The sequence below is a fragment of the Grampus griseus genome, assembly GCF_964374135.1.
Source record: "Grampus griseus genome assembly, chromosome: 5".
In the NCBI taxonomy this organism is placed as follows: domain Eukaryota; kingdom Metazoa; phylum Chordata; class Mammalia; order Artiodactyla; family Delphinidae; genus Grampus; species Grampus griseus.
This window is the reverse complement of record NC_138998.1, coordinates 116015520-116029298: the sequence shown is the minus strand read 5'-3', so window position 1 is coordinate 116029298 and position 13779 is coordinate 116015520. Positions and strand designations below refer to the sequence as shown.

Sequence of the window (13779 nt, the reverse complement as noted above, 5' to 3'; positions counted from 1 at the left end):
TCCACAGGAAGGAGGTACAAACTAATTACTGGAGATGGGAACAAGAAGCATGCGTAAATCACACCGCTTAGCAAATTTTCTACACTTTCCTACATTGCACCTAGAAGTTCACAGAACACTTTATAACCTAGTTCTGGTCCTGTCAATCCTGCCTGAAGGGGAGTGTACAGTACAATATTGTTCAAATTCCCAACTGCAAATAATTTACATATTAATCTCAAGAATAGTTGGGGTATCCTGTATTTTCTACTGCCAGAGAGCTAAGGTTTATCTCAATCTTGCTGGGTTAACAGCACTTTATTTTTTATTTATTCAAATAAATTAATCACATACCTCTATGGATGTATAAATCTAAAAGTATGCTTTTTTATTCTTCACTATTTACATTTAGCCTTAGAAATGCTAGAAATTCTGAATTTAAAGTCTTTTCCCACCTTTTTATTGAATCCAGAGCTACAATCTTAAGCATTATGTAATCCCCCCAAAAAAATAAGAAGTGAAGAAATGAGATACTTTGTTCGCCCTCAATAAATGTTTGTTTCCATCCTTCCTCACCTAAGAGTTCATACCCTTACCTTCCACTCCAGCCCTTCAACCAATCTAACATCTGCATGATGTCCATGCCCCTAATAGAATCTCCCATCCCTATTAACTGGCAGATATAAGACATGCATCAGAAGTAGAAACTCTAAACACAATTTTCCCCAAATATACTGTTACACAGCGCTATAAGCTAAGTTCACACAAAATTAAATACATATCTTGGCCAAATAAGAACCTAATATCATGAAACATGGTTTCTATGGCAATATGCATTTAGAGTTCCAAAAACCCAACTTGCAAAATCTTTTGGAACTGTGTTTTTAAATTAGAATGCCTACATTATGGAATATGTGGGTAAACAAAACTTCTGTGAATCAAATCATATCCTTGAACTGCAACGTTTTCAGTTTAAATAAAGTATATATTTAACTTGTTTTTGATGCTAATGATCTGGCTGATTCCTAATATACCTCTCTAAGATATATAAAATCTTTGTGTCCAATTAAATCTTTATGTGTCTCTTGGTTTCTGTAAATTTTCATAATTAACTTTCAGTCCAAAAATAAAATCCCTTATACTAATAAGTATGCTTTACGTAGAACTTTCAGACTAGAATACTACATAATTCCTAGCAGCTATACGTGTCACAAACAATTCCTTAAAGCAAATACAGTATTTGGTCACACTAATTACATTCATAATACATCCTACTGACTGTTACGAACTCCATTCTTCTAGATATAATGTTAGGTTTAATAAAGCTTTCTTGCCCGGACCCATAAAAGAGCCATTTGCAGAAGCCTTCAGCCTCCAGCACCTCAGCAAACTTGTCTTCCATCCAGTGGGCTTCAATCACAACCTCTCCAGTAAGAACTGAATCTCATACTTGGGGCTTAGTAAGACCTCTCCCAAATGTATTCCTTCCTTTATTCTTTAGAGTTCTCTCTGCACTTTAGTAGCCAATCATCTATTACTAGTTCAAATTACTGTGTAGTTTCTGTGTCCTAACTGGACTCTTACTCATACAACTTCCTTAAAAGCAATTTTTGTATTCTAATACTACGTTAATGATGCAATTCTGTACTTTTAAGAGAGTAAGTCTCAAAAACAATAGGAAGAGGAAAATTAACCATATATGGCAAGTGCTATCCAAGAACCACCGCTTACTGAGCACTTATTAAAGGTGTGTAAGGCACCAGAGATTTCATTATGTGGGCATGATCAATTAAATCACTGGTCATTGGTGACTGAGCTCAATCTCTAGTCCCTCTCCCCTCCTTGAACTGGAGAGTGGGCTGAAAGTTCTAACTCGCTAATCATAGTGGTTGGTTTTTCTGAGGCACAGCTCCCATTCTGAAACTATCTAGTCCCCCAACCAGGAGTTATCTCATTAGCATACAAAGACAGTAAATTTCTGTGGCAGAAACCGGGAGAAAAGACTAAACATTTACTTTTTATTTTACCACGCGTAGCCTCGTACAGCTACTTGCAGATAACAGAAGGCACCAAATTGTTTGGTTTCTTTATCCTTGCTCATGGACTTGTCTTCGTTTAGAATGTTACCTTCAATCTCCCCATACATCTTCAACATTACCTCCTATATGAGGCCTTTCCTGTTCTTAGAGCCTCTCCTTGGTCCTACCAATATATCCTGTATATACTTCACTTAACTTCTAATATAATGTATGCATTTCTGGCTCCCACCCACCAAACTATAAGTTTTTTTATAGTGTATTATTTATTTCTCTATCTGCTTAAGACAAAGAATAAATGAATGGATGGACATGATAATGAGAGTCGACTGGGTATCTAAGCAGCAATGTACAACAGGAATTGAAAACCTGAAACAAGAGTTTATGTGAGGGTGAAAATTTTATTTTGAAAATACAAACTTGGTAGTAATGAACATATATGACTGAGAAACTACATAATCTCTCAAAGCTTGCAAAGAAGAAAGCAGAAAATCAAAGACTAAACCTTCAAAAACTCCTACAGTTAAGTAGACACATAGTATATGGTATTAACAGCCAAATTTTACCATGCTGTATTGCCCAAATGTAAATAGTTTAAATATATGTACTGAAAGTACACAGCAAAAGCTGACAAGCTTACAAAAATCTTGCCCATAGCTAGGCCTACTTGCTACTGTCTTCTTACCCATCAATTCTCAACTTCTCTGTGTTTGTAGTACTTGTTCAAATATTAAATATTTTTGGCAGCATACTTGAAAAGGTTTAAAACTTTCACCACAACAAAATTCAACAACTCCTAAAGGAAGTGGTAATAATTACAACACAATTATTATTCCAGTACAACAATACTGTTGCATGGTATCTGCAAAAGGAGTTATCACACTGCACAGTAGTATCTCACCCTCTTGATTATCCAGGCACTAAGACATGCTCACAGGCAAAATATTGACAAGTTCCAATACATAATATTTATATGGCACTAACTTAAAAGTAAGCTATAATTGTTACCTCTTATTCACAGCAAGTGTATTCCACTCTACACTAAATCACAAAACCTGTTCAGTTCAACATTCTGCTTAAGAGATACTAGAATAATTACAATACATTTACTAAGCTATAGCAAAAAAAAAAGTTTTAAACTATGATCATTCTTGGTGGCACATCTCTGAAGATTTGACAACAAAAAGGCTGAGAACACTACTCTTAAGACAAAGGCTATCAAATAAGTACCAGGGTCACAGATGGAATGTGGATGACAGCAGCAATAAAATCTATTCCGAATGTTTAATAAAGATATTTTACAAGAATATCCTGATATACATACATTACTTTCCTTGGCTGAAGCTGCAACTGCCAAGTTAGCTTCTGTAAAACACTACCATCTGTCAAATTAAGCTAACCTTGTTATTCTGTTTTTTTTAATTTTGGTTACAACTGAGTTAACAGTTGGTTTTTGGTTTCAGTGCATAAAAGCTACACAATAGAACATAATAAATGTATATCTATTTTATATTTATGCAAGCTTCAGTAAAAATATAATAAAAATACTTTAGTTCAAGAAAGAGTTCCAGAAACCTCCTTTCCTGTCTTCCTTTAAAACAGTCCTAACTCAAGGATAAAAAAATACTGCCATCAAGTGGAGTATTAATGGGAAGGAGAAACTTTTCAATAAAGCTGCTGGTTCTCCAGATGAGAAAAATCAACTCGGACACCTACTTAGACATGCAAAATTCAAATCCAATTGGAATAAGACTTAAATACCAAAAGCAAAACAAGAAAAAGATTACAAAGCAATAAAAGAGAGAATCTTTATGAAACAGGTATGAAAGATCAAAATAAAGGAAACTAATTACATATAAGACTAAATCAAAATGGACTCCTATTCATGAAAGAACAACATAAAGGGAGTAAAAAGACATACTGATAAACGGAAAAAGATATTTGCAGAATATGTAAGTTGGGGAAAAAAAAGTAGTATATAAACTATAAAGAACTCCTTCAAATCAAAAAAGGTAAAACAATCACCCCCCCAAGAAAAAAAAACAGAAACAAATGTGAATTTCGCAGGGAAAAAAAGCCTCAATGGTCCATAAACATATAAAAAGATAACCAATTAGGTTATCAACACCAGAATGGTTAAGTTTGTGTAACCATAAGTATAAATAACCACCACATATGCTCATATGCTTCCTTCTCTATCCCACCAAAGCATCACATGCTCAGATACCCTGGGTGCCCTCCCTCTGATGCCACAAGCAAAAATGGAAATATCATCAGTTCTATTAGTTCTGCAGCTTATTACCAACTTGAAGTCCCGGCGCCACTGTGGAAGCCCGGAAGTCAGTTCTGAGAATATGTATGGTACAACTAGAACAGGCACAAAGAGTGCCCATGACCCCAGGAGGCCTGTGCAGAGAGCTCCTTCTTCCCTCCAAACGCTGGAAATTTTAGACCTGAGGCAGTGGACTGCTGCTAATTTCCTTTCAACCCACTTCCTTGGCCCTGTCCTGACCCAAAGCCTTTCTCTAAGGTCTCATGGGAAGACATTAGGGGCCCTCTTTCTGACACACCAAGACCAGCTCAGAGGCCTCAGTGGAGGATACAGCAAGCCCCACACCTCCAGCCCAAGCTTGCATGTATTCTGGCTCAAATTATGATGCATAAACTTTTGTATATGCAGGTGTATGGTTGGTTCTCACATTAGTGCAAGCACAGCATCAGATCCCGGCCACTAATGGTTCTTCATTCCTGGTCCCTCTCTCTATACTCCTCCCCCACATCTTTCCTCTTCACTAAGGACCTAGCTCTCAGCTCTGCAGCCAAACCTGTCCTCAAAGTTAGTGCCACTCACCCCAACAGAGCCACTTCCAGGCTGAACACCACCAACAAAAACCCAACAAATAATAAGTTTCTAGTTCAAAACAAGCTATTCTTCTGTCTCATTCTCACATGGACCAAAAACCGTAAGAAAAGTCTTTCTCTGCTCAATTGTTTACCTGTCCACAGTTCACCCCACCCCATCATTGGTCCCCCAAGTTCTTTCCAAACTTCCAAGCTAACTACAATGTGAAAGTACTTTTGTACCCTGTGGGGAAAAATACACATCATAAAGATTATTCTTGTGTGTGCTATTAATTATTAAAGTGATTAATGTTAGTCTGAGGCATGAAGAAGAAAAGGCTTTTCATTCCTCAGTAGTGAGCATTCTTTATGAGGTATTACTTTAAAAAATATAAAATGAAGGAAAAATTGTGCAATTTCATTTTGTTTTGTAAGCATATCAGTACATGCTCCTAAGTGTTTTACCTCTAGGAACATCGTTAACTTTTTTGCCATTTTCAGACTTGGAAAAATAAGTAGCTTTTGTTATTGCTGATCCTGTGAGAATGTAAAACTGAATAATAAATGAGAAACAATACTTAAAAGTCATCCAAAAATAGCCAATAAGCACATGAAAAGATGTCCAAAACCATTAGTCATTAGGGAAATACACATTGACACCACTACATACTCATTAAAATGGCTAAAATATAAAAATTGACAATACCAAGTGTTAACAAAGATATAGACCAACTGGAACTCTCATACATTGCTGATGGGAATGTACAATGGTATAACCATTTTGAATAAACATTTAGCCATATCTTACAACAATTCCACTCCTATGTATTTGTCCAAGAGAAATACTTTAGAAGTATATCAGGTAACAAAGTAACGAACTGTCCTTTAAAAACAGCAATAAAGAAGGATGTGAGGCAGTTAACAGAGATACCATAAAACATTACTAAAACTGGATGGAGAAATCATGGGGAAAATAAGGGAGGAGGATTAAAATGAAGTCATCGATAAGTTTTTCCACAGACAAAAGGCAGGCTGGGACTTCCTTGGTGGTGCAGTGGTTAAGAATCTGCCTGCCAATGCATGGGACACGGGTTCAAGCCCTGATCCAGGAAGGTCCCACATGCCACACAGCAACTAAGCCCGTGCACCACAACTACTGAGCCTGTGCTCTAGAGCCCACGAGCCACAACTATTGAGCTCACATGCTGCAACTACTGAAGCCCACACACATAGAGCCTGTGCTCCGCAACAGGAGAAGCCACTCCAATGAGAAGCCTGCGCACCACAACGAAGAGTAGCCCCACTCACCACAACTAGAGAAAGCCCGCGCAGCAACAAAGAGCCAATGCAGCCAATAAATTAATTAATTAATTGATTTTTTTACAAAGGCAGGCTAAGGACATGGCGGGGGGGTGGGGGGCAAGGACCATAGGGTCCTGCTCTGTTTCACTATGACAAGATCAGGGTGTAGCAAGAAAACTCTGGATAGCTGTTTATAAAGGTCTCCTAGGGTGACATTAGCTTAGAAATTATTACATTTAAGGGTGTGATCTTATACTATCAGTGTCCCAGAATAGACTGGCATGTTTTAGTTCACAAGAGTAAAAAACAAGAAAGAAAATAAACCAAACCATTTGTTCATTTGTTGGGGGGTGAAGCCGAAAAAATAAATAAATTTAAAAAAAAATAAATAAAAGCAGCAATAAAACAAAAACATCCACTATCATCACTTCTAAACAACATTTATCATATGTCTTACCTAGTATAAGAAAAAATGAAATTATAGGCATAGAAATTGCAAATAAATAAAACTGTCATGATTTATTTATGATATCTTTTATGTAGACATTCCAAAATTATCTATGGAAGTATTAGAATAAAGTTTAGCAAGGTGGCTAAATATAAGATCACTATCCAAAAGCTAGCTGCATTCATACACACCAGTAACAAATAACAAACATTTTAAAGCACCACATATTATTGTTATCAGAAAGTATCAACTACATAGGACAAACAATGTGTAAGAATTCTACTGTTAAAATTATAAACTAAAAAAAAAAAAAAAAAATTAAAGAAGACCTAAATAAAAAGAAGTATACCCTGTTCATGGATAGAAAGACTCAATCATAAAGATGTTAATGATCCCAAATTGGTATATAGATTCAATAAAATTACTAAAAAACTCAAACAGGGTTTTTCAGAGAACTTGGTAAAATTATTCTAAACTTTCTAAGGAAGATAAAGTACCATAATACTTCGGAAGAAGAGGGGCAAACTTATTTTTTCAGTACTAGAGATTACTATGAAGCCAAAGCAACAAAGACAGGACGGTATTCACAAAACAAATGACGGAACAAAACAGCAGAGGGTGAAAAAAAGCATTTTCCATAAAGCTTTTATATATGACAGAGATGGTCTGTCAGTTCAGTGGGGGAGAGCATTAACTTTTCAATAAGGTAAGATTAACAACAACAAAAAATCATATACAAAATAAAAATTAAATTGGATCCCGACCTCACACCAGGTACAAAATATTAAGTACAGACTGAATAAGATCTAGATGTTACAAACATAACTTTAAAATTCTTACTACTATATAGATGAATTTCATTTATATATCAAGGTGAAAAAAGTTTCCAAAGTTAAAACAACTAAAATTAAAAACATATACCTTCAGGAATTCAGAGCAGCAATAAAAAGGAACTCAAGGGGAAAATGAAAACAGGATTCAAGCTGATTACAATCTCAAATGAAAATGGAGGGATGCGATGAGGGGACTATACGGTTAGATATAGGTTCCTTTCAAAGTTCTCACTTGTGTTTTAAGTAGTGCATTCAGTGTGCTTATCATTAAAGATTAATATGCTATTTCATAAGTAAATAAAAACATTTGCATAGAGAGCTGATCATGATCCAACGTTTATGATTAATTCAATTCTGTGTACTTCAGAACCAACTAGTGTATACATTATTAAAACAAATCCACAAAAAAATATCTCACCACCTGTGGAGGGAGTAAATGCAGAATTGGCATTACAAAAATAATGTAGACAAAGTTAAAAGTTATCCTAGCACATAGAGCAAAAAGGGAAAGAAATTATAAAATGAAATTTGAAGCAAGGTAGAGAGATAAATGGTATCTAATATTCAAATAATGTAGTTTCAGAAGGAGAAAGAAAAAAGGAATAGAGTAGAAGTAATAATTCTTAAATATATACCTTTTTCCTGATAAGAACACTAAAGTTTTCAGATCAAAAATCCTCGCCAGGATGGTTAAAAATACACACACACACACACACACACACACACGTGTGTGAAATTTCTGCACTCTAAAACCAAAGAAGAAATCTTATAAGCTTATACAGAGGGTTAACAACTTATCTACCAAAAAAAAATCAAACGGTATTAAACTACACAGAAAAACATAGTTAAAATTAAACACCTAAACACCTATTTTTAAAAACTTATTAGCTACTAACATGTAACACAATTAAGTAATATTTTTGATGAAAGGTATATTGTAAAAAATTTTAAATATCATCATTTAAATTAGAATTCCATATTATCCCAACAAAATCAAGAATGCTATAAGTAAAAATATGCTAAACATTCTTATCTTATTGAGGGCACAGGGAAGGGGAGAAAACTATTAATTATTTATAGAAAAAACATGCTTAAATATATTCGTTTAGAATTAAAAGAGCAGAAAAGGCTCTTTAAATAAATCAAAGTCAGAGGGCAATAAAAGGATTAAATTTGTTATCACTATATATGGAAATGATGAAATCTTACTAAAAGACCAGCAAAAACACAAGTTTGGATTAGATCCATTAGAAATACAAAGATAATTTGATGAAATTACATTAAAAGTAGAGATGTCAGTATCTCTCAGAATTTAAGACATAAAGAAAAAAACATGAAATATTCAAATGACACTATAAGTGTTCATTTAATATATAAATATAGAACTCTATAACTCTCAAAAAAATACATATCCTTTTCATATGATCATTAAAACCTCATGTACAGGGCTTCCCTGGTGGTGCAGTGGTTGAGAGTCCGCCTGCCGGTGCAGGGAACACGGGTTTGTGCCCCGGTCCGGGAAGATCCCACATGCCGCGGAGCGGCTGGGCCCGTGAGCCATGGCCGCTGAGCCTGCGCCCCACAACGGGAGAGGCCACAACAGTGAGAGGCCCGCGTACCGCAAAAAAAAACAAAACAAAAGACATGTGATAAAGAGTCAACATCTAAATCTGATTTCAAAGCATTTTAAAAACGTGTAACTGTAAGGACATTTCATATTACAATGAAACAATACATAACAGAAACTAGTATTAACCCTAGTAGTATTCTGTAATCTTAGCTAAAACAATGAAACAGTTTAGGAGTAAAGAGGTGTAAAGATTGGCAAAGAGGAGGTCAAATGATAATTATTTGCAAATGATATGGCCTGCATACAAAGAATATTGAAGAATATCAACAGAATAGTAGAACTAATGAAAATTCATTAAGGCAGCTGGATACAATGTTAGAATAACAAATCAAAATTAGGTGAGAAAAGAAAGGAGTAAGAAGGGAATAAGCAGCTGGATCCCTTTCTCTCTGCAAACCAAGTCTTATGCTAATACCAAGATAACCAACTATTTCATACTAAAGAATATCCATTTTATATAATGTTTAGAGTGATTTATATAATGTTAACTGTCCCTTGAAATGTTGTATTATATTTTTATAACTTTAGATAATACCTAAATTAGAAAATACCACATTATTTTAACTAAGAAATTTACCCTGAATTCAGCTTGTATTGTTTTGCAAATTTTGTTTTAACTCTTAATTTGGTTAATCTGTGACATCCTTCCCACCTAACCCCCAGTATAACTAAGTGAAAGTTGACTGTTGATCCATAAGATTCCTTCTGCCTCCATCCTCTACTATTTCTTTTTTATCCTCCCTGTCTGGAATAAATGTATGCTTTGCTACACTAAACACTCAGATCTTAAAAAGTTGCTCATGTCTAATCATACTAACTTTAAGGCTTTAAAAGAAGATTCAGAGGCATTTAATGACTTGCCCAAGGTCATAGAAAGGTGATTTAGATCAACCCACATCCTAGTCTTTTCACTACACCACCTTTATTCTAACAGTTGTCCACAGTTTCGAGCTTTCATCGTTTCTCAATAATGTTAAATCGTGAGATTCAGTTAGGGAACTAAAATAACCCCTGCGCTTGCATTCCTTTTAGAAAACACTCACTCATTCATCAAATATTTACTGAAACCTACTAAGTGCACGGAGCTGTTCTAAGCCCTAGGGTGAAATGAAATAGGCAAAATACCTTCCCTTATGAACCTTATGTTTTATTTAACTCAGGAGGATACATTTAATGAAAATAGTATCCAGCTCACTTAACTCTACAAATTAATTTGGTCCCTGAGAGGAAGGCTACTATATTGCTGCCCTAAAGAATCCTTATTTGGTAGTGTATATATGTCAATGCTACTCAGCAGCATAGCACAGGAAGATCAGCTTGGTGCTTTGCGACCACCTAGAGGGGTGGGATAGGGAGGGTGGGAGGGAGGCTCAAGAGAGGATATGGGGATATATGTATGCATATGGCTGATTCACTTTGTTCTACAACAGAAACTAACACAGCATTGTGAAGCAATTATACTCCAATAAAGATATATTTTTTTAAAAAATCCTTATTTGGGACCTGAATCTATGAATCAAATTTCTGAGATGCAAGGATCCTACACTTCGGTAAATATCAAGCACAAAGGCCGAATACACATGTTCAAGAACAAAATTATGACAGATTTTAACTGTAGCTAATCTGCTGCCAACTCCACTTCACCTGTATCATCTTAAACCTCAAAAAAACAGCTCTCTGCAGTTACAATTAATCTCATAACTCCCTGCCATGGCTAAACTTGAGCAATCAAGCAAAGAACACATCAGAGGAAAAGACAGCCCTTGCCTTATGTTACCCTGTGACAAGCTACTCTGTAGGTGACAAAAGACATATGAGTGTTGTGCTTTTTTTTTTTAATCATACATCCTTCTGGAAGAAAAAAAAATCTTGAAAAATAGAAAACTGTTCCAACTACCAAAATATGGCTCTTTATATAAAGCTAATATTATACATGAGCATACAACACACAATTTTTTAAAGGACAGCAGAAAACAGGCTAAGATTTTGGTTATGCAATATGCACTAGGCAATTCTCGTTTTACTAATAATTCATAAAGTTTCTAATTTAAAAGCAAAGAGTTTCACTTTTGTTTCTTCTAAAGTAGTTCATTTCCTAGTTACTAGCTTGAAGTCTACTTCCTAGTTACTAGCACGGTGGATATAAATTGTCAATTCATTTTAAGTGGATGGTTTAAGGTATTTGAACCTATACGAATATTTTTAAATAGTTCTGAGTAACAAAGTAATAGTATATTGATATAGAAAGCAAACACATTACATGTTTCTTTTAAAAATAATACATAAACACCATGATGGAAGTATAAAAATAAATGCAATTGTATTGCTCTAAAAAAATGTCCACAGTATCAATGAGATGATCTGACAGACATACACTAAAAACAGCATCATAATGGTAATATTTTAGACTAACAACTACTCCCTTTGTTTAAAGAGGGGACTCAGTAAACTAGGAAACTGGACTTGGTGGCCAGGACCACTTTCAGTAATTTGATTCTTGATTCACAATTTTATGCATAAACCTCTGAATTGGGCAGATCTGCATTACCTAATTTTATGCTAAAGAAGTACTTTAGTCCAAAATCAATTTAAAAAACTCACAAATTTCTTGCCAATGTTCAAATTTAAGAGATGTGAAAAATAGTTATATTTCCCACTTTGTAACACATAGCCTTTAATATTCAACTTTGGACAGAACTATAAACAAGCGACACCAAACCTATTAAATATTGCTTAGTATACATATGACCACAAGATTCTCCTCTAAGTGTTAAGACTTTGTCATACTCAACATCAAAAACTAAAGTTTAAGGTATTCCAAACAGAATGGAGGGGATTAGGAGATAAACTGTTCTAAACTCCCATTATTAAATCTAGAATTATTTCACTGTAAATAAACTGCAGTCTGCAATAGTCTTCTAAATTAACCAGTACGGCACACAAGAGTTCCAAAGACAAGTTTCCCAAAGCGCCTAAACTAACAATGCACTATCCTTGCTTTCCAAAATTCTTGAGCATCTTCAATTACCTCAAGTACTATAATAAAATTCTAAAAATAATCTCAAAGCAAAAACTTAGCAAGCTGCGTGTATACACATAGTCAGCAGGACAGCAGCCCTTATTCTAAAATCAAGCACAGGTAGGATATAACAATGCCAAAACTACAACAGGGTGGGGCATTCACTACTCTCCCAGAAAAATCAAATATACTTTTGGTAGCTGCTCTCTGTAAACGCTGGTTACCCCCATAATTCCAAGACGAGTAAAGCAATGTTTTCCTTTTGCCCAAAATGCTTTTCACACCAATGATCACCCCCCCCCCAAAAAAATTAAGTCATAGCCAACTACTTTTCAGGATATGGTGCAAGCCGTGATAGTGCACTTGAGATTCTGAAAGCAAAATCTAGGAAAAAAGTAGCATCTCTCATTACTTAACGTAAAAGATCTGAAACTTCACGCAGATTTTTTTCTTAAGTGAGTGACCATTCGAATGTGTGACTAAGGCAAGAGTAAAGGGTGAACGATGGAACAAGGTCAAACTTAGGGGACAAAGGATTCCTGGAATAAACACGGCCAGAAAGGTTTCCTTAAGGGACAGTTTCTATATTCAAAAAAGAAAAAAAAGAAAAGAAAAAGAAACGGAAGGAAGGAAGGAAGGGAGGAAGGAAAGGAAGGGAGGGAAGGGAGGGAGGGAGGAAGAAAGGAAAAGGAACCAGTCAAATCCTCTACTTTTACACCGAGTCTACCTGGTTAATGTACCTGTCCCGCCAGGCCGACTATTCAATTCTGGTGGAGACCCTTTTGCAAAATAGCAGGCCTGGAATGTTTCTACCTTGGAAATAAAAACTGGGTTCAGAAGGGATGACAACTGGCTATTCCTTTTTTATAAAAGAGGAGGAAGATAAAGTTTAATTAAGAAGCCATATAGAGGAGTGTAGGAATGTGAGGTCGCGCTCAACCAAATACCCAGCACCGTCTGTTACAGGAAAACAATCGGCAAGAAGGAAATGGACTGAAACACGCTTACTACACCCCGCTTTCCACACGCAGCCCGGAACTGGGCGCGACGCCCCCAAAGCGGGTAGGGGCGGGGGCAGCAAGGGGGAAGCCCAGGGCAGCGGAGGCCCGGGCGGCAGCGGGGGAGGCCAGGCCGGGGCGGGTGAAGGCGGCATGTCAGAAGGAGGAGCGGGGCCGGGCCGCACCGGCTCGCGGCTTCGCCTCACCTTCTGCGCCGCGCTCTGCTGCAGCACGTTCTGCTCCACGGTCATGGCCCCCGCAGCGCCGGCGGCGACACCGGCGGCGGCGTCCGGCTCCTCGAGCCTCCGCCGGCCCTGACTGCCACGCTCCGCCGAGCTCCAGGGAGCGGCGCGGACGGCCGGGGAGGACAGCGCGGACGGCCGGGGAGGACAGCGCCCCCGCCAGCCAGGCGCGAAGGCGATGGCGGCCGGCGTGCGCGGGCACCGCGGGCTGGCGGCGAGGCGCAGACAGCAAGGGCCACGGCGGCGGCCCCACGACTCCGCGCGGCCCGCCTCAGCACGGCTCGTCGGCCGCGGCCCGGGCCATGAGCGGGGCGGCGGACACTCGGCGCGGGAGGGCGCGAGCAAGTCCGGACGCGTCACTCACGCGCTCCTTCGCTGGCGGCTCGCGGGCCACTGCGGGGAAGGGAGAAGGGACAGAGGGAGCGGCCGGAATGGCGCTGTCCTCCTCCTC

The 13779-nt window shown here is 37.5% G+C and overlaps 1 protein-coding gene across 3 annotated transcripts in view; it reads right to left on the bottom strand.

The window, feature by feature from the left end:
• Window positions 1-13418, bottom strand: part of USP25 (ubiquitin specific peptidase 25) — a 138429-nt gene extending 125011 nt beyond the window's left edge. For all 3 annotated transcript variants that reach the window (XM_082654330.1, XM_082654332.1, XM_082654331.1), the window contains exon 1: window positions 13293-13418. In XM_082654330.1, coding sequence (XP_082510456.1) covers window positions 13293-13337 — 45 coding nt within the window. In that variant the 5' untranslated portion in view covers window positions 13338-13418. The remainder of the gene's footprint in view (window positions 1-13292) is intronic.
• Between the last annotated feature and the right edge of the window lie 361 nt (window positions 13419-13779).